The sequence below is a fragment of the Hydra vulgaris genome, chromosome 03 (genome assembly GCF_038396675.1).
Source record: "Hydra vulgaris chromosome 03, alternate assembly HydraT2T_AEP".
NCBI lineage: Eukaryota > Metazoa > Cnidaria > Hydrozoa > Anthoathecata > Hydridae > Hydra > Hydra vulgaris.
In genome coordinates, this window is record NC_088922.1 from 37207079 (window position 1) to 37230030 (window position 22952).

Consider the following 22952-nt stretch of genomic DNA (forward strand, 5'->3'; position numbering starts at 1 on the left):
CTTTTTTAAACCAACCTTATCAACACGTCGTTCTGTTTGCTGCAGTACTCAACCCAATGGAATATCTTTCCTGGCTGATTCTCTACCAAACGTGGACAACTAATGTAATGAGCAAAGCTGCAGAAAACATTAAAAAAACTTTTTCAAAATTTAAATTTGACAACATCGAGACGTACCACCAACTGAAAATTGCTTTTGATAATGTAGTTAGGGTATGTGCATTACTTATTAAGTATCGCTTGATTATTTAGTTAAATCAAGTTGGCTTTATAAACTATAAACCAATATCTTTTTATAAAAATAATTATTATAAAAAAATTTAGTAGTTACCTTAAAAAGAACTAATGTTTCTTTAACATTAACAAGTTTCTTGTCTCTTATTTTTATTTTCATTTTTAAAGACACTTTTTTTGATATTAAACACTCATACATTTTGATTCGCGTTCTTTTCATTAAAAATTAAAAAATATATATATAAAATCTTTTTTGAGATATATATATATATATATATATATATATATATATATATATATATATATAAATATCTACAAAAAACTCAAAAATTTTGGCCATACCTGCGTTAAACGTGAAAGCAACAAGTTGAGGATGTATATATATATATATATATATATATATATATATATATATATATATATATATATATATATATATATATATATATATATATATATATATATATATATATATATATATATATATATATATATATATATATATATATATATAAAATTTTTAGTCGTTAAAAGCACCTATGTATTTTGATAAACCGAGTCTTTATCGAGAAACATTTACTGACGTAACTGAAAATGAGCTTTGGAAATCTAATAAAATTTTTGCTCAAAGAAGGCTTGCTGGATCATGCCCATTTCACTTACGTAAAGTAACACGAAACGGTAGGTTTTTAACTGTTTATGATTTTAACAATAGTTGCCTTGACCATGTTTTACAATTGTGTAAATAGTTAAATTTATTTAGAGGAAATTGGTTTCCCTGAAAGCACATTGCTTGAATTGTTAAACAAAGACTATGACTTTGACGAATATATTTGTTCGGCAAGTGAAGGCTCAATATTATCTCTTAGTGAGGTAAGTTGATAAGTTAACAACTTTTGTATTTTATATATATATATATTTATGTATATATATATTGGGGGATTCTGGGGAAGGGAACCAGCAGTTTTAGGGGACCCATTTGCAAAATAAAAGAGTTTTTTTTTCCAGTAATATCTAATAGAAAATTTTTTAAGAATTTAAGACCCTAATGACAGTGTTTTAATGGAGGGCCTCAGATCCACTGACCATAGCACTGTATACATATATATATATATATATATATATATATATATATATATATATATATATATATATATATATATATATATATATATATATATATATATATATATATATATATATATATATATATATATATATATATATATATTACATATTATCTTAAATAAATTGTAGGCTGTGGAGCAAGAAAGTCTTTTTGTTTTATATCATGAATCATACAATGATATTGAAACTATTCCTGATGTTTCTGATAAAGATTCATCAAATAGAAGACCGTTGATAAAAGTTACATCGCCTATAACGCTATTTGTATTAGTTGAAAGAGAACTAAAAGTTGCTGCAATTCAAATAGATTACAAACCAAGTTTGTTATTTGCAATTTACAACTTATTTTAAATCATTATAAATATTATTTTTTGAACAATTTTTAAATAGGTTCACCCGTTTATACCCCATCATCATTGGAAGATAAATGGTTGCTTGCAAGAGCTATGGTAGAAATTTCAGATCAAGATATTTGCGATAGTAAAGTGCATTTAGGATTTATTCACTTTCATTCTACTATATTTTGTTTGACGTTTCGAAGACATTTAAGCATACAACATCCTCTATACGATTTTTTTCAATGGCATTGCGTTGGTACAACTTCTCACATAAGTCTTTCCTATCATGCTCTGGTTTCAAATAATTCAATGGGCCATAGACTTTTTGCCATGGGTCATAATGGATTTATAAAGCTATCAAAACAAGCATACGAGGAAGCTTACTATGGTCAATATGAGTTTGAGCCTCACTTAAGGGATGTTATTAAAGTTAGGCGTTTGTTATGAGAGTTTATAAATAAAATTGTATAATCTTAGTTGGTCAAATATATTATAATAGAAAAAAATGAAAAAGAACTCAGATTTTGTAATCAATATTTGACTTTTTTATGTTAATTTAACTTAGAAACAAGGGCTATACGATCTTCAAGTAGATTATTACCCGTTTCGAGAAGATGGAAAAATTATTAGTGAAGAGCTTTTCGATTTTAGTTCAAGTTTCATCGACCTGCAAGTGTTTTAATGTAACACACACACAAATACACAGACACATCCACACGCAAGCACGCGCACAAACACTTTTTTTTCCTGTATTATCTTGAATATATCATTATTTATATTATAGAATAAAAATTTTACATTTATTTTAAATGTGTAACTATAATTTGCAGTTATTATGATAATGACGCCCAAGTACAGTCTGATGCAGAACTACAGAGCTATGCAAACGAGTTATCCATAACTGGTAAACTAAAACCAGACGGGGGTAAAGGAAAGGTAGAAGTAAAAATACAATATTTTTTTTAATAATAATTAATTAAGGTATTAATAAATATAAATTAAGGTTAATTTTTTTTAGGTTAAAGACTTTCCAGACACATTTATCTCAAAAGATCAGTTAGTCACATTTGTTTATCGATTTTTATGGTTTAATGTAATACATAGTTCTTCAAACTATGCTGCTTCTCATACATTTATACCAGTTCGACCAACTAAACTTTACTCAGATCCTGAATTTTTAGATAACTACCCACATAACTTGCCTTCTCTTGAACTTGCTGTGGTAAGGTGTTAAAATATTTAGATAACTGCTTGTGATCCTTGAATATAGAATGAATCTCAGCCTTTATAGTTACTTTTTTAATTATCAATTTACAGTATGACACTGCAAAAAGCTTTAATAACCTGTAAAAAAATAATTCAAAATTTTTTTGAGAAGTAAATGATCAATGTTCATGGGTGTAATAACTTTTTGAAAAGGTATAATGTTTCCCACAGCTCATTCTTTAAATCAATTTTTTTTAAGGGTATTTTTACAATGCTAAAAAGACTTTCTAATCTAAAGTTAAGCACCATGCTACAATTTATTTTTGTTCCATATTGTTTTAATTACTAATGTTCTTAACATACATAGTTTTATACTTTTGTATTTTTTATGTTAGGATATCACAAGTTTTGCTCAAATTCTTGATAGTTTTAGAGTAAATCGTTTATTTGATTATTCTGATAAAGTAGTTGACGAAAAGTTCAAACATCTTGTTTATAAAACGTATAGCAAATTAAATAGTTGCGTACAGAAAAAAATGGAGACAAACAATGCTAAACGAAAAAAACTTGGTCAACTCACATTCCAGTACATTGAACCTAAATGGTTGACGAATAGTATTCACGTATAAATGAAAATATATTGCATAATAACGTTAATGTCTTTGTTTATTCTTTGTTAAAATATATTATTTTGTTTCTTTTTGAACTGCAATATTACGTTTGATCCTTCCCAAGATTTTAACAAAGTTTGTTTGTGCTTTTTCATTTATGCATTGAAAATTAAAATAGTTGCACGCTATGCTGTGGTTTCATACAAATTAAAACATAGTTGCACACGTTTATCTTGTTACCATTTAAACAATTTATTAACCATTTAAGTTTAAAATACAAGTATGGCGCTACGTTTTAGAATTATTGTTCAATAAAAACACAAGTTTTAAACGCGAATAGATTTCTAAAACTTTTTCAAAAATATACTAATTTGTTTTTAAACCATAGTATTTATTATTAATTGTTGTTTTGTCGGAACACGTCACGAGTAATGGTAAACCATTACTCTCACTTTTTTATTCGCAGACTCTAGGAAATAGAGCTGAGAAGAAACTTGGAGGGTATTGTCTCCAAGACATTTTTGAGCATGTAGCTCACAATGTTGCCACTAAGATTTTTTTCTTACGTAAATTAATATTTTTTTTTAGCTTTCCCGATGAACACAAGACATGTTTAAAACGTATATAAACGTTTTAGTATGTTTTTTAAACTTTACAGCAAAAGCAATATAAAATTGGTGCAGTTGCAACTTTTTTGAAAAGTAAAATTTTAAGCCTTATTTGATGAATCGAGTGCTCATTTTTTGAAGGGATATTTAAAATTTAACTTTTTTTGTGATGCTTAATAATATTATTATTCGAATGTCGTGTATAACTAACTTTTGACATTTTTTGACTCATCTCCCTTTTCCTTTTGCACACAGAATTATGAAAAACAAACTATCATTTTTGATTATTCATTAAATACAAGTCTAATTTAAACTAATTATCAGTTATCAATTGGAAAAAAATAAACAATGAAAATTGCCTAAAATGTTGATAATACAATAGATTGATAACCCTATAAGGTTGATAACACAATAGAAAACACAATCTTTAAACAATAAAGTCTTCCAAAATCACAGTTAAATCTTTAATTTCTAAAAGTATCCTACAGTGCTGGACAAAGAATTAGAAATTTTTATTTTTTGTACAAATTATGTTTTGAATAGCAAATTTATTGCAAAATAACAGCAATGCTTGCACAAAAGTATGTAAGGTATATAACTACATGTACATATATGATAATTAGTTAGTATATGATAAGTTTTTATCATCAAACAGTCTTTAATATTGAGTTGATCCCCCTTTGTTCTTGATGACTTGAGCAACACGTCTTGGCATACCCCGAATAAATTCGGCAGCAAGTCGTTTGAGACGTTCGTCATGATGCCATACTCGTATCAGAGGTTCCATCAGATCACGTTTGATACGTGAGCGGAGAACACCTTTAAAACTTCGCGCTTTAGTTCGATCCACAATCCCTCTATTGGGTTGAGGTCGGGACTGTTCCCCGTCTAGTCAACTATGCCAAACAGCTATGCCAAGAGTATGAAGAAACGCCATCACTGATTTCGCAGTATGGCATGGAGTGCCATTCTGCATAAATATTTCTCTTCCTTGTCCAAACCATTCCCTCATTTGTGGAAAAGTTGATTTTGGATTTCTGTATTGATCTTGTCTCATAATACCTTCGACATATGAAGCCGTCCTGTACCGAACACGGATATGCAACTCCACACCATAACTTTGTCAGCATGTTTCTATTTGTGGAACCTAATAGTTTACTACTAGGTTCTAGATAATAATAGTTTCTTGTATGTTCTTTACTAATTTGGTATAATACTAGTTAAAATATATATATAATACAAAGTATTATATATATATTTTAGAAATTTACGTAAATATGTAATATTGCGTTTCTTTCAAAAATAGTTTTTATGTAAAACTGAAATTTATATTTTTATTTGAGGCTTGTACATTTATTTTTATATAAAAGGGTATAGCAAAAGTTCGTCATCCGCCGCCATTTTGGGAGGCCAAAACTGGCTTTGAAAAATTTGCCGAAAACGCTATCCAGTTATTTTTTGAGATCAGTGCTCGCGTACTGTTTTTAAGCAGTACATAGGAGAGAGTAGACTAAAACGATTCTTATTTAAAAAAATGATAAAATCAACTAGCTACAGCCAACCGAAATTTATAAAAAAATATATTTAAAAAAAAATCATTGCTCAAAAATCAATGCTCTTCAACTTAATATCAGAAATCTAAAAGTGTAATGATGCCTTACTCTAAAAACATCCATTGAAAAGAAAGAGGCTAGGGCCTATTTCACACTGGTGTTAGCCTAAAATGGGATCTTAATTTAACTTTTACTAACTATTAATACTAACAACTATTGCAGCATAATCACAAAGCGTTTGTCCTTACGGTTGTCAGTAGCAGAGAAGTTTTAATTTTTTATTATTTTAAGTTAGCTTTTTTTGTAATTTATACAATATTGATTACTCTGGTAAGCTTGGAAGCCAGGTACTGTACTTTTCTAATTTTTGGGTGCTGATTCCGAAAATACCATCAGTTTCTTTCTATCAGGTCAGGTTTCTTTGACATCCACACCACTTCTTTTCACATTTAAACGCATTTTTAATAATACAAAGTCTAAAAATGACCCCTCAATCTTACAGATATACAGATTCGCTGCAATTTTAATGAGTATATTCATTACCCAATTATATTAATCAAAGCTAAAGCTAATAAAACAAACAGATTGCATTATAATTTTACGGTTAAAGGGGAAAATACAACCAACTAAAAATACGATTTTGAAAATAAAAACAGTTATGATGCTGCATACATATGCAATATAAATGTATATATGTCATTAATGTTAAATTTCATATTATTTGTATTTATTGTGTATACATTGTATTAATTGCACTAATTTTCTAAATTTCACTAAATTTCAAACAATGTTTGGTATAGAATAAATATAGTAATTAAATATCTTGCGTGCACTTGATTTGGTAACAGCTTAGAAATCTTTGAAAAAGGTTTTGAAAATCTACAAAGAAGTAGTTTGAATCATTTCAAAGTAAACGAACAATTGTTGTAAGTTTGTTATTATTTTATATACTAATTCAGCATGAGCTCCAGAGGATGCGTAAATAACCCAGACTTGTTCTTCTACATTTGTGGGTTTTTTACTCGTGTAGGACATCGCAAAACAATAACACATTTGATAAAGACCGCATATTTTCATTATTTTGGATGCCCCATAGGTGATTAGGACAAAAAATGGGCCCCACATACTTGCTGTAGTAACTGTTCTTTGGAGCTGGCATCGTAGTTTAATGGTAGGAATATGTTCATAGGGTATGGCGTGAACAACAAAATAATGTGAATGACTTCTATTTTTGACTTAAGCAAATTATTGGACTAAGCTTAAAAACAAGAAACAAAATAGATTATCCCGCTGTAGCACCTGCTATAAAATCAGTTCCACATAGGTCCGAATTGCCAGTTCCCATGCCACCCATAGATAAGCAAATTATAGCACCTTCAGATAAAGATAAATCAGAACAAGAAAATTCTTCATCTGATACTGAATACCAGCCTGAAGAATGTACGTCTGTGCCTCATCTACTCAATCAGCAAGATTTTAATGATTTGGTAACGGACTTATATTTGTCAAAGACAAGACAGAACTGTTAGCATCAAGACTTAAACAATGGAATTTGGTTGCTGGTGATGTGCAAGTTACATCCTTTTGTAGCCGAAGTTCTGAACTGTAAGTCTGTTTTTAGACTTAGTTCATCGGCTGTGCTTTTGTTCAGATCTTGAAAGAATGTTTTTGCTTTTTGATTTTAAACATAGCCGTGATGATTGGCGTCTGTTTATTGACTCCCGTGAAACTTAGTGTAAAGACCTTTTATGTTTGTGGGACAGCCGGACAACACAGGAGTACTATGTGAAAAGTAACTGGCTCCTGCTTGAAACTTTTACTCCAGGATAGTGCAGTGCTAAATTTGTTTCATCAAGGAATCGTTTTATATGAAGTGGTGGCATTTTCCTGCCACCACTTCATATAAAACTAAGACTCAAAAAACTTTGTCAAAGCCATGGATCCAGAGAGCAATGGCTTTAACAAAGTGACGTCAAAGTAAAGAAGAGAATATTTTTTGGCTTAACCAAAAAACATATATTTGAAAAACTAATACCATAGAAATATGTTATTGTATTCCAGAATAGAGGCCTTTCACACTCACATAAATTGTTTACAATAGCTGCTGATAATAAAAATCAAAATGCAGATAAATGCCAAATCTGAAGAATTACAAAGAACTTTATGATACTTTTATACGAAAAATAGTCCATGGTGGATGTTTAGATAAAGTGACTGCATGGGCAACCGCACTCTTTTTTGATGTTTCAGATAGGATAATTTCACACACTGTGCAAACTCCAAACTTAAGTATGTTCATACCTATGCCAAATAAAGAAACCTTGCAAAAATTTGGGATGGCAGAGGCCTGGAGAAAAAAAGCCCTAAAACGCTTGCCCCCCAAAAGTGAGGGCACTGGTGTAGTAAAATTTTCAACTTTACTATCTTAAACTAAATTTAAATTTCGTAGAAAAATTTGTAAATTACAAAAGTTATGAGTATGCCAAATTTACACCACCTTCTTTTTCTAATTTTTTTTTTTTTGGGGGGAGGGGGTATGAACATACTTAAGTTAGGAGTTTGTACAATGTGTGGAAGTATCCTATCTGAAACATCAACTGTGGTGCATATGAGCCCCTGCATGGTTGATGGTAGATGCTCAAAAAAGTTTTCTAAACTTTTTATGAAAAAGAACTGTAATAAAAAGTAGGCTTAAAAGAAACAGTGTAGTTATTGTAGGTAATTAGAGGCAGTGTATGTTCGTGGTGAAACATGATACAATTACATTAAAAACAAAATGTTTTAATAATCCCTGGATTACCAAGGGATTCAAAAAATCATCCAAAACTAAACAAAAACTATACATAAAATATTTGAAAGCAAAAATAATAGCTAATGAAAAAGTTTACAAAGATCTCAAAAATCTGTTTGAAAAAATCCAAAAAATTAAAAAAAAACTTACTATTCAAAATTGATTAATAAAGCTAAAAATGATTCGAAACGCACATGGCAAATATTGAAAGAAATTACTGGAAAACAAAAAACACGCTCAATCTCTATGCTACAAATGCTTAAAAATTATCTCTGATCTCAAAATATATTTGTTATATAAAAGTTATATTTTGAATTCAAGTGGTCAATATCAATATCTTGTATGAACCACAAATAATAGCTCATGAGTTCATTAGATATCACTAAAATTGGATTAACTTGGTCAAGTAAAATACCAAAAACCCAAACCTCATTTTATGATTTTTTGATACCTATTGATAAAGATACTTGATCTTGAGCAGCCGTGGTGCAGTGGAAGGGCACTTGCCTCAGAAAAAGGGGCCGTGGTTCAAACCCCACCTCTGGGCAAGTCTTGCAACATTGGTTAGGAAGGAGGCGTAAGCTTCCAATTAAATTCTCATCAGCGGTGCTCTGTGAAAAAAAGTAAGAACTTCTTGGGGCACCTAAATGAAATAAAAAAATAAAAAAAATAATTATCGGCCGAACTATCATTTGATGAGTTTGAGAAAGCTTTCAAATCTTTAAAAAAGAATAAAGCAACTGGTGCAGATGAAATAAACGGAAATATTGTTATAGATTGCTACGAACAATTAAAAAATATTATTTTTAAAATTTTCAGAGCATCTATTCATCAAAGTATTTTTCCATAAAGAAGGCGACCCATTCAATCATAACCTAATAAAATGCTTTTGATACGGTTGATCATCACAATTTAATCTAAAAAATTAAATATTATGGTTTAAACAATAAGATCTTAAAATGATTTGAAAGCTATTTAACAAATCGAAAACTGCTTGCGTATAGTAACGATGGTCAGCAAAGTGAACCCCTAGCATAACCTGTGGTGTTCCACAAGGTTCTATTCTCGGATCACTATTATTTTTAATCTATATAAACAATATAAACCAAGTTCCCAAATTGAAAAGTATAATGTTCAGTGATGGTACTAATCTTTTCTTATCTCATACTGATATTTATGAATTCTTTCAACTACAAACAAGTAGCTTCAATCATATTTTTAATTGGTTTAAAGCTAATAAATTAACTTTAAATATTAACGAAACAAAGTGGATTATTTTTCACTCCTGCGCAAAAAAATGTTTTTTACCAAATGATATGCCTCAAATTTATATTGATGAAACTATAATAAAAAGAGATACTGTTATAAAATTTTTAGGTCTTGAAGAGAATATTACTTGGAGAAAACATATTGAACATGTATGCACCGAAATTCCCAAAATATTTGCATTTTATATAAAGCCCCGAATTATCTAAACAAAAAAAACTTAACCTAACTCTATTATTCATTTTTACACAATTATAAAAATAATTAAATAATCGCCTGGGAAGTACGGAGAAAAGTAAACTACAACATCTTTATCGCCGTTAAAAACATGCAATCCGCGTAGTTAACTATGCGGATCGATTTTCACATTTAAAATATTTTTTTGATTATATGAAGGTACTAGATGTTTATAAACTGAACATGTTTAATGTTTTATGTTTTTTTTTTATATGGAAAAACGATTTATCTTTATTTGTTTTTAACGACCTTTTTTCTTTAAAACCAATAAATAAATAAGCATTAAGAAATAATGTTTTTTTTAAATAAACCTATTTGTAGAACAAAGTTTAATCAATTTTGTTTTGCATATTGTGCACCCCACATTTGGAATAAAACAGTATTAGCAAATTTTGATTCTTCTATTGCTCTTCCTGACTTTAAAACTAAGTTTAAAAAATTCATTCTCTCTATGGAAAACATTCTAAAATTCTATCTTATTATATATTAAAATGTTAGTATACTGTATTATGTTAAGTACGTTAAATTTTAATACGTTAAATCTTCAATATATATATATATATATATATATATATATATATATATATATATATATATATATATATATATATATATATATATATATATATATATATATATATATATATATATATATATATATTATAAATATATCTTTTTAATTTTAAAGGTTTCGATGATAAGATCCTTATGATCTTCTTTCGGAAACCTAGTTTTATATTGTTAGTACGCTGAATTGTATCATTTACGTAATTGCATTATGACTTATATTATTATGTATCACGACTAACATTGTAAACCCAAAAAAAAAAAAAAAAAAAACTATAATTATAGAATATAATTTGAAGTAACCTTATAAATGACCTGTCTGAAGAAAACATATATGTTTTCTAGGAAACTCAAACGAACTTATTTGACACACCATATATTGATCCTTTTAAAAAAAATAAACGGTCCTTTTCAGTTTTACATATAAATATTAGACAAAATTTTGAATAACTAAAAGAATTTTTAAATATTAAAAATTACACGACACCATCGCTCTTTCAGAGGCTTGGCATCATTTTGAAAATTCTCTTGAATCAAATTATATTTATTACTTGTCATTTTATAAATCATAATTTTTAGGAGATATGTTTTTATTAATTTTGAACATAAACATAAGAATTTAATAGACATTTAATTTGATAAACATTCATTATATTTAAACTAAAAATAATGCTTGGGAGTGTGTATAACAGCCCAAATTGGAAATTATTCTGATTGCATGCATTTGTTTATCATTATATTTATTTGTTTAAATAGTTTATATATATATATATATATATATATATATATATATATATATATATATATATATATATATATATATATATATATATATATATATATATATATATATTTAAACAACTTTAAAAAGTATTCTACACAATAGAGTGCTCAATGTTCTTAAAAGAACAGAGCAATTATATATTAGTAGAAAATCACTTAACTATATATATATATATATAACTATATATATATATAACTATATAATATATATATATATATATATAAATATAATGCTTTCTGTATTTTCAAAACTTTTTGAACGTGTAATTTATAATAGAATCTATAATTACTTTAAAATTAGTTAATCAAATAACTAATGGTCTTAAAAAAACAAATTTACTTCAGGAATTTCTATTGAAATCAAAAGCATTTGATACAGTTGACCACTCCATTCTATTAGATAAACTTAAGAACTATGGTATACTAATAAAACTTGCAATTGGATTATAATTTATCTTACCTATAGAAAACTTATAATTAATTTTTATTCAATATACAATCTGGAGTATTAAATGTTTTATGTGGAGTACCCCAAGGATTTATCCTTGGTTCACTCCTATTTTTAATTTATATAAATGATTTTTGCAATGCATCTTCAAAACTGAATTCAGTCATGTTTGCTGATAATACAAATCTATTTTTACTAAAAATGTACATCAAGAAATTATATGCAGACATGAGTAATCAACTGAATAAAGTAAATATTTGGTTTAGGGCTAATAAACTCTCGCTTAACTCAAAGAAAACAAACTATATATTATTCCATAAAAAAACACAAGAAGAAAACCTTCCTTATAAGTTGCTTGACCTCATCTTAATTAATAAATTAATTAAAAAACTGGCCTGTATAAGTTTCTTAGGAAATTTTGTTCATGAAAATTTATCCCGGCTTCCTTAAATAAGATATATTCAATCTAAGATCACCAATGTAGTTGGTATAATGTATCGATTTCGTTTGTTTATCAGTGAAGTCTTAATCTAATATACTTTAGACTACTTCATTGCTTCATCAGCTATGCATATATATTATGGGCAAGTACGCAACCATCAAAACTTAAAATAAAATTATATAACTTACAAGAGCTCGCGTGCAGAATTATTTACTCTAAAAATAAGCGTGAACACGCTATACCTATAATGAAAGATGTGAAAATGATTTATGTTCTTGAAATAAAAATCTATCAGCATTTAACTTTTATGTTTTATTTTACCAATAGTTCTCCTGAAAACTTTAATAACAAGTTTGAATTAAGTAAAAACGAAACAATTATCTTAGAGTAATTATAAGAAATACATGCAAACTACCTCAAAACTTTAATAAATATACTGAATACAGCATTCCATATCGAGGACCAAATATATGGAATATCAAAAAGGATTTAAATGTATGGCAAAGTCATTAAGGTCATTTAAGTTTCTAATAAAACAAAAAAAAATTTTTATTTTAATTTGAGCTTGAGTAGGGCTTGAGTTATTTGATTTGATTTTTTCAGTTTTTTTTAATCTCTATTTGATTTACTGATAAGCGCAGCAGTTTAAGGTTATTTAAATTAATAACTATATTCTAACAAAAATATATAGGGGTTCTATGAAAAGATTGCGATGATTTATTGTGGTCTTCATCTTCTTCTTTGAGCTCCTGTTTGTTTAGTTCTTTATTTTATAAAGATCATTGTAAAATAGAAAAGTTTATATTTTATATTGTATAAACAAAAACCGTGCTTGTTGACAAGACTTTACTAATAAATTTTTTACTAATAAAATCATTATGATCTTCTTTCAGAAGCCTTGTTTGTTTGTTCTTTTAATATATAGTATTTATCTTACGACAAATGTAAACAAAAAAAACAAAAAAATTGCTAACTTTAGTGTATAATGTTCTACCTTAAAGATTATAATTTTCTACCTTTAAGGGTAGGATATGTGATATAACCTTAGGGTTTTTTTTAGTGTGCAAGAATTAGCCAAAGTTAATGCGGATGTCTCATCAAGAACTACGCCGATTGAAACATTGACTTGGTGAAAGTGAAAGGCTATGGAGATTGAGGAAAACATTTGCCGAGCATTGGCATATGAATTTATATTGCATCCTCAAAATTTCTGCAATTGGATTCTTATTGCTTGGAAGAACAAAATATATTATAAATAATAACAGGATTATTCTTAAATGGCTCAAAAATTCGCTGTCTTTACAAAATTGTAACTACAAATTCTAGTTACAGGTAACTACGAGAGAATTTTTGAAGCTAGATAAAAATGCTACATTTAATATTGTTGACAAAAGTATAAAAGTTTAAAAATTTAGATTTCACAAAATTAAAAGTATATTGATCCTATAGTTTTAAACAAATCCGGAAATTTAAACAAGTTCGGAATTCCGTTTAACCATAGTCATAAGAAATAGATAGTCTGGTCACTCGGGCCGTATTATGTGATTTTTCTAATATTCGTTAAAAACACTTGAAAACTGTCGAACGGCTAGGAACAGAGTGCACAAAGTATGGAAACGGAAAAGAGTTCGATAGTGAATTTGATATTGAAACATTATTTTTTTCTTTGGAAAATGATTTTCTTTTTGCAGACGAAAATTTTAATAAAGATTTAGACGCCTTGGTGTTAGAGTTGTCTAGTGAACCTGTTGAAAGCACATTTTCTTGCACAATTTGCTCTAAGAAGTGCATATCTCAAAGAGGCCTTACAAGGCATACAAATTCAAAACATCAAAGTATCTCTTTGGATTTAACATTACAAAATTCTCAACCACCTATTCTTCTCAGCGAATTTAAAAGTCTGCTTGATAAAAGCATTACTACCTTGATTGAAGACGAATGCTATCCTGATTTGTATAGAAATGAGTTAAGAATTAATCATGCAATGCTATTAGAAAATTCACAAAAAACCCTATCTCTATTAGAGGCAACAATAGCTAGTTTTAAAGATAATGGCGATGCAGAAAAGTTTTATCCTCAATTTTACAAAGATATTAATTGTGATGGAGGAATTTTCATTAACAGTCTGACTAAAAAAACAACTAGACTTCTTGGCTATGAACTATGCAATCATGTTTTAGCATTTCTTACAAACTCATTTTTCAATAATTCGTTTGTAAATTCAAATGATTTATCGTCAGATGAACTTTCAGATAGAGATAAAGAAATTATCTTGTATCTAAGTGGTTATGTATTCAGTACATTTTATTGCAGAGTTCGCAGTTCGCGGTTATGGCAGCAAAAGTTAAGCACAGACTGCCTTACACTTCTTAATGCTGGTAAAATAGAACATATTTTTAAGAATCCTGAAACATCCACTAAGTCTTACCAAAAATTTGTAGATGCTAAAAATCGAGGTGGTTTGTGGAAAGTGTCTCCTCCAGTTTTAGAAATCTTTACAAAAGTTGAGCTTCTCTTTCGCCAACAAAGTAATGGTTTTGCAAAAAAAATTGATTCAGAACTGATTGTAACCGAAATTTTAAAAAACAGTGTTGTTATGGCAAGCATATCTGAACTTCATAGTCTTTGCTTAAATCAAGTATCCAAAGAACTGTCTTTAAACTTATTTTATCATCTGGTTACACTTTATGTTAGAGTGAGATCTTTTTCATATGCAAAAGAAAAACTAAGTATCCACAAACTTAAAGAGAATCAAACAAAGTCAAAATCACTCCGTTCGAAAATGAAAAAAACATCAATTGGATTTGAATAAATAGTTTAATGTGATATCACATTCAAAAACGGCTATTTTCATAGCCACAAATTCGTAAAAACATACTTGGCATAGTAACTCAGTTATTTATTTGTCATTAAAAATATTAATTTAAGAAAATGTTTTGATTTGTTTGTGTCAATAAGTCATGGGTAATGCTCATAAGAATTTAAATCCAAAGGACCCTGATCAAAATGTAATACAAAATTCAAATATACACAAAATAGTTTTAAATTTATAATAAACAAATATTTTCAGGTTAACTTTCTGCTCTGATTGATTTGTAGTGAGAGAGAGTGTTGTTTCATTAAGGTCAGAACTGGAAATTTTTATTGTGACACTACCACTAGGAAGATTGCCATCCAAGTTTAAGGAGCTCCTACCTCAGTCAGGTCACCCTACTATAAATTGTATGTATTATATATATACATACATATATATATATATATATATATATATATATATATATATATATATATATATATATATATATATATATATATATATATATATATATATATATGTAAATTATGTTAGTGTATTTTAAAAATAGAGTGCTCAATGTTCTTAAAGAACAGAGCAATAATAAATTAGTAAAAAAAGCACTTATCTCAACTTTTTCTTCAACTAGAAGTTTCACCATTGCTGGATCATCTGGAACAGTTCCCTAAGGTAACTCTTCCTGATGATCCAGCTATGGTGAAACTTCAAGTTGAAGAAAAAGTTAGATAAGTGCTTTTTACTAATTTATATATATATATATATATATATATATATATATATATATATATATATATATATATATATATATATATATATATATATATATATATATATATATATATATATATATATATATATATATATATATATATATATATATATATATATATATATATATATATATATATATATATATATATATATATATATATATATATATATATATATATACAATGTTACCATACTCAAACTCGTGAAAATTAAAACTTTAAATGAAATTATGGCTAAAAATATCAAAACCAGAAAACAAACATTCAAAAAATTTAGAATTTATATTAAAAAATACTTTATATATGAAAAAAAATTCTAGTCCTCTCTTGTATTAGCTATTTGACATATATATATATATATATATATATATATATATATATATATATATATATATATATATATATATATATATATATATATATATATATATATATATATATATAGCACAGCTCTGAGCTTAATCAAGTCAAGCTTAAATTACAACAGCATACACCCAAGTAAATAGGTGTCAAATAAAGGTTTTTGTTAAGATTTCTTACTTTAAAGATGATGTAAATATGCTAAGAGCAGACATTAAACCACTGATCTATTGCTTCTAATGCAAACGATCTAACCACTACACATATAAAGGCTCCCCCATGCACCCATTAAGAGGAAGGGACAACAAATTTAGGGAGTTTTTTTCAAATTTTAGAGGTCCTTAAACCAAATTTGATGAACTAATAATCTAATACATTAGGTACATAAGGTAATCAAATGTTTTTTAAAATTATAGTGTCCTAATGACAGTTTTTGGGAAAAATACATTTTTTTATATATCCAGTGGTATATAACCTATGAAAAATAGATGAGGTTTAAGAAAATCACCCAGTATCACCCCTGATTACACGCTAGATCCCAAATACAATTTTATTGTTATCAGAGGCTCTATAAAAATCCTAATATTTAAATAATATCCTTAAAGGTTCTATAAAAAGCAACATTGGTGCTTGTTTACATTTCTTAGCAAAAGTAAAACAAACAAAAAAACAAGTCTGCAAAATAAAATTTTCTATTTATTATTATAACAACGAATTTCTCAATTAACTGATCAATATTTTATGCCATTTAATGTTTTTAAAAAGATTTGTGGCTATGAAAATAGCCGTTTTTATGCAAATTCATTTATTTGTTTTAGCAGTACAAGGAGACATAAGAGTTTTTTTTTTATAAAATCACTTAAAAAGTTAACTTTTTTTATCAACAGATTTTTCAGAGTAAGTCCATTTTCTGCGTGGTATACGTGTCATACTCTCCTCCATTGACATTTTGTTTGATTCATTCAGACAGTTACCTGCAATTGGGTGAAATATATGTTGATTTCGAATAGTATTATCATTGAATCCAAAATCAAACAAGGAAGGATTATCTTTTCTTCTACCAATTGACCGTTGCTGTCTAAAGTAATTTTCTAAAGGATCTTGACAAAACCTTTCAGTTAATACATAACTTACATTGTTATTAATTAAAAATTTGACAAGTTCAATAACAGAATTAACTGTGATCTTTATACCATCATGGGTTTGCCAAGTAATAAACATATTACTTCTATCACTTTTTGAAAAATTTCCGGGTCTTGATTCAATAGAAAAAAGCCAATCAGAAAGGTATTTTAAAAATTTTTTTTTAGCCATGTAAATCGAACATCATTAGTATCAGAAAATGGTTTCAAAAATGAGTTGCGTTTTAATATATAATCATTTGTATTACGAACATTTAAGCAATCAAAAAAATCATTAAAATATTTGCAAAACTGTGCAGTTCCAGCAGTATCAGATGGTGCATAGATTTCTAATGCAGTACTACATGAATTACTTAAAACTTGTGCAGCTAAACGAACATTCATAGCTGAAAATGGAGTTATTTTGATGTGCTCAACGGTTAGCTTTGGACATGCATGCAATTGACATTTTAAATCTTCATAAAACAAATCAGTTATATGAGACCATAAAACATGTTGACCCTGATTCCACATGTAACGATTGCTTTTACCAGCTCCAGAATGAGAAAGGCTGTTCCTTACTGTTTTAATTAAATGAGGGACATCACAAATAAAATATATAAACCTTTTATCGCCATCATCAGCAAATAAATTATCAGTGCGGTAAGTCACAACAACATCACCATTATAATCTTCTTTCTCAGTCAGATTAAAATGCATTTAAAAAAATTTTCAATTCGATGATGCTCCATCACAAGTAACTGCTACTACTTTTAAACCAACTGAGATTTCTAAAATGCCAACAGTCTTCCCAAATAGAGAAAATAATTGCACTGATGTAATATTTATAGTAGCAAAGTTTGCAAAGCTGTATTTGAAAGGATTTACAATACTTCTTATTAAGAAAACTAATACATGAGAAGCAAGTTTGTCTGCCTGTTGTAATGTTGCAAAATTAACAATAGGATCGCCTAAATCAACATAACCAATTAATTCTCCAGAATGTTTGTCCCAAACAAGATTTTCTTGAATTTTCATTTCATCAAGAACTAGGACAATAAACTTTTCTTGAGCTGAAAAATGTTCGACTTTATCTTTTAATTCTTTGATTATATTTTTATTAAATCCTAACTTTAGCTTCACATAATTTTTATAGTCACGCAATCGCCTACGACTTGGTAAAACTAAGAAACCAGAATTATTTTTCTCATTTAATCGTACTGCTTCATAAGCAGCTGGTGATTTTGCAGCTAATCCCAAACAGTAACGTATTATTGCTGGATGATAGCGAGTCCCTTGTTTTGAGCTTTTTAAATATTTTTGCTGCTCTTCCCAAAACAGGCTCATAAATGAAGAAATCTTGCTTTTATCAGCTCCTGCTATTATTTGAACTAAATCACTTTCAATACTTTTACTTATAGCTAGTGATGAATTTTCAATCTCCTGCTTCATCAAAGCTAATTCCTTTTTTAATTCTTTATTTTCCAGACGAACACTCTGTAATGTAAGCTTCAGACGATTTGGAGGTGTAAATTTAATTGGTGCATTTAATTTAGCAGGGATACAAGCATTGGCAACATTTTTTTTTAAACTTATGATTTCTTTTTTTTCAATGCTTTTGCATCGAGAACAGCATAACACTAACTCAATCAGCATAATACATGACTGAGATCGAAAATACTCTGTCTGATTTAAGGGAAACTCATTCCTAGATGAAAATAAATCAAACTTTTTTGAAATACAATGTTTAATATACAGATTTGACTTTAATGTGAATATATCAGTTATTCCAGAACACAGGCTAAATGAAGTAACAACAGAAATAAGATTTGAAGCTGAAATATGTTGCATTGACCTTTTATATTTTCTATATATTAAATGATCATCTGGAATAAGCCAAGAATATACACGAATGGTAAAAGCAAGACTATCATCAACATATATTTCATATAGAGGACATAAGTGGATTATGTCATAAAGTTTAAATTCTGCCACAACAGGACTCACACTCACTGTCCAGTCACAAATCTTTAACTTGCTAATACGATTAAGGAACTCTTCGTATGATTTATATATGGGTTTAAAAGTAATAATACTATTTGAAATCATAGAAGCATCTCTTTTAGCAACGATTGAAGATGCAGATTCCCTTTGTATAGGTATTGATGATATAAAACTTTTTTTTGGTAGACAAATAGGGCGCTACTGCAGTTTCTCCCCCCCCCTTTTTTTTATTGCAGAATATGATAGAGAATTTTATGCTGATTATGAATCGTATAAAAACATAGGTCTGAAAACCAACAAAAAGTGCTCTAAATTGCTGTTGAAGTTTAAAAAATTATACTAAAAAACGCTAAATTTCCCCTATTTTTTCATACTCAGTTATAAATAAAATTCTTTTCAACGATAAATTTAAAAAAGCCTGGTTTCTATCAAAAATGTAAAGCAAAACTATTAAAAAATGCTGAGCGCATCATTTTCTGGTTTATCTCTGACCCAAACCCTAACCCTGTCTCAAATCATGTACTTTTAATCGCGCCAATCCCTATTTGTCAGTCGATATATGTGCATTTAGTTGTGCCAATCCCTATTTGTCAGTCGATGTATGTACATTCAATTGCGCCAATCCCTATTTTTCAGTCGTTGCATGTACATTTAATTGCGCCAATCCCTATTTGTCAGTCGATTTATGTACATTTAAAAAGCAAAATCTTAAATTAATTTTTAAAAAATTAATTAAAAATATATAAAATATATTATTAAAAACATTTAATTTAAATATAATTTAATTTTGACGACAATAAAAACCGGGTTGCATAATTAAAAAAAGATTTTCTAACCGATTGATTTCAAAATGTAAACTTTGATGTAAAACGTTTTAAAAAATGGCGAATATTAGCGTTTTTTAGTGTAATTTTTTAAACTTTAACAGCGAATTAGAGCACTTTTTGTTGATTTCCAGACCTATGTTTTTATACGATTCTTAATCAGCATAAAATTCTCTTTCATAATCAGCAATAAAAAAAAAGGGGGGGAAGAACTGTACAGTAGCGCCGACAAATAGTCGGTAATGATCCAGGTTTTAGTGACTTTCTCATCGTTATGAAGTATCATTTCTGGAAGATAATGCTTTTCACAAATAAACAGATTCTTACTTTCTATTTGAGCCTTCAAATTCATATCTTGAATACGATCTTTAAGAATAATGGCTATTAGATTTTTCCTCCAAGAAGTATTAAAACTATCGTTAGATGCAGGAATTTTAAATATTGAAACTCCCTTATGCCTCCTAGAAGTACTGCATCCATAAATAGAACAATTAGCACCAGGCATTTAAAGAATTGAATGAAGAAGATGCAATTTAAACAAGCAGATCGTAGAAAAACAATCGATGAAAATAAATTTTGTGCACTCTGCGGCGGACTGGACACTAAAAAATTGCTAACAAAGAGTTGATCAAAGGAATACCGCAAGTGGCCAGACTATCTATTTCTTATGACTATGGTTTAACAAGGCATTAGAATCTAATCTTCGAATCCGAGACCTCTCTATTTTGATCCGGAACCTGAATTTCCATAACTAGTTGACAATCAAGACTCTGGAAATAGTTATTTAAAAACCTAATTTTCATAATTGCCATAAATATTATAATAATACTTCGGGATTTAGAATCCGGATTTGCTTTCATAAATAGGCTGATCACAAGTTTTAAGGGTCTTTTTATCCGTAAAAACTGGTTAAACAAGTCACAATGATCAATTTTTGAGCGCTTTCATTATATCAATTGCATCTAATTTTATGCCATAGCTCAACTTTGATAGTTTTAAAAGTTTTATATCCTGCTAAATCGTTTTCATCATACTGTCGTAAGTATTTTTTTTGTGACTCATCTCTTAGTAGATAACTGTTTAAAAATAATGGTTAGAGTTTTTTCTTTTTAATAATAAAATAAATTTCAAGTATTTCAAACCTAGTCAACTTGATAACATTCTACAAGATATTAATATCTTTCATTTTAAATTATAAATTAAAATCCCATTATTTATTAACTATGATATTTACAAAATTTTCAAGAGTTCTTTATTAGATTTTCTGTCCCACTATATGTCAGTCTTGAACCCCCACCAAATAATGAGTAGTGAGTCAACACAACAAATTGATTTATAGCAGATTTTTACTAGAGACCATTTGTATATGTCTAATTCTAAATTTAAAAATAAATTGTTTACTTATTTAATTATTCCTTGAAATTAATTTTATAAATTTATTATTTGTTGTATTTAAATTTTTAAATTTTATAAGTTAACTATAAAAAAGAAATAACAATAAGCAGTTAACATTAAATGTATAACTTTGCTATAATAATCAAAATGAATATATAAGCTTACTTGACACAGGTGTTTAATTATAACAAAAAAACGAATTTCATCAATGCATTTTAAATGTTTTATTATGACAAAATACAAATTTTATTCAATGCATGTTAAGTGTTATAAAAATATCTGGCACTAATGTTTCTTATTTTCTATAATTTATTGATAGTTATTTTGTTTGTATGTCCTATATGAGTTATCAAAAACTATTTGTAAATAAAAAGTTTATTTTTTACAGAATAAAATTTATTACATTTAATACTATATGTAGATGAAAGCAATTAACATGTTAAGATATACAAACATGTGTGTAAAGTAAGAAATATATTATAAATATACAATGATGTGATGTAGAGAAGGTTATGGACAACTTTTGGGGGAAAAAATAAGACTTTTAGGTTAAAGAAACAATCAAATTTAGAACCCTGAGTCCTTATGAATAAAGAGGCAAGGACTCTAGGACTCCAGGTTTAAAAGCAATAGATTCCAAGTAGTAAGCAACTGGAGTGATATTTGACTGAATTTGATAAAAGATAAGTGGTGTTGGATCTTAAGCATTTTCTTTTCTTAATTATCATACTCCTACATTTACCTTTTTCTCTTAAAGTTGCTATCTCTCGAAATGCTGGCACCCAAATTATTTGCATCCTTATTCTCAACATATCTTTGTTTGATACATTTACTATTCCTAATCTGTTTAAGATCATGACTTCTTATCTATCTTGTTAGAGTCACAACACACATTGATCTGATTATCATCTTCTGTATTGGCAAATATGATAAACGATATAAATACGAGAGTTTTTAAAATTGGAATAGCCCCTTCATTTTTTCATGTTTAATACAAATGGATTTAAAATGCGAGTAATGACGTAACTTATTTTATAAATTACTGCAGAAATTATATTGCATATCATGAATATTCGATATGCTTATTCTGATTAGAACTTTTTAGGAAAAAAAAGTGTATAAAATAAGAATATATTATAAGTATCAGTTAAAAATTTATTTTGATTTATTATCAGTCGAAATCAGTTGAAATCAAAATAAGTCAGTAGCATTTAGTACTAATCAGTCGAAATCAAAATAAGTCAGAAGCATTTAGTAATAAATACTATCATAAACCTCGAATATAATACTTTGTTTAGTGATTTATTGTTAATAAAATAAAAGAATGTCAAAATAGTTAAAGCTTTTGTACAATTTTAAATTTGGTTGTAGCAATGAAAATAATTTTGAATTTATTTGTGTTGATTTTACTGCGTATGTTTTTAAAAAAAGAAAGCTGTCCCGTTAAGAAAC

General features: G+C 27.8%; 2 protein-coding genes across 2 annotated transcripts in view; both read left to right on the forward strand.

The window, feature by feature from the left end:
* Positions 1-22952, forward strand: part of LOC136078126 (uncharacterized) — a 134106-nt gene that overhangs the window by 75726 nt on the left and 35428 nt on the right. The window lies entirely within an intron of this gene.
* Positions 74-3562, forward strand: LOC136077833 (polyunsaturated fatty acid 5-lipoxygenase-like). Its single transcript, XM_065791986.1, has 9 exons — positions 74-212; positions 758-914; positions 997-1106; positions 1491-1680; positions 1752-2128; positions 2265-2368; positions 2530-2635; positions 2718-2921; positions 3301-3562. The coding sequence occupies exons 1-9, from the start codon at positions 108-110 to the stop codon at positions 3532-3534; spliced, it is 1587 nt and encodes a 528-aa protein (XP_065648058.1). The 5' UTR covers positions 74-107; the 3' UTR covers positions 3535-3562.

Coding starts and splice junctions, on each gene's coding strand:
- LOC136077833 (XM_065791986.1), top strand. CDS start 108: ATGAGCAAAGCTGCAGAAAACATTAAAAAAACTTTTTCAAAATTTAAA. Junction 213..757: donor CTTTTGATAATGTAGTTAGG/GTATGTGCATTA, acceptor TAAAATTTTTAG/TCGTTAAAAGCACCTATGTA. Junction 2,129..2,264: donor ACTTAAGGGATGTTATTAAA/GTTAGGCGTTTG, acceptor AATTTAACTTAG/AAACAAGGGCTATACGATCT.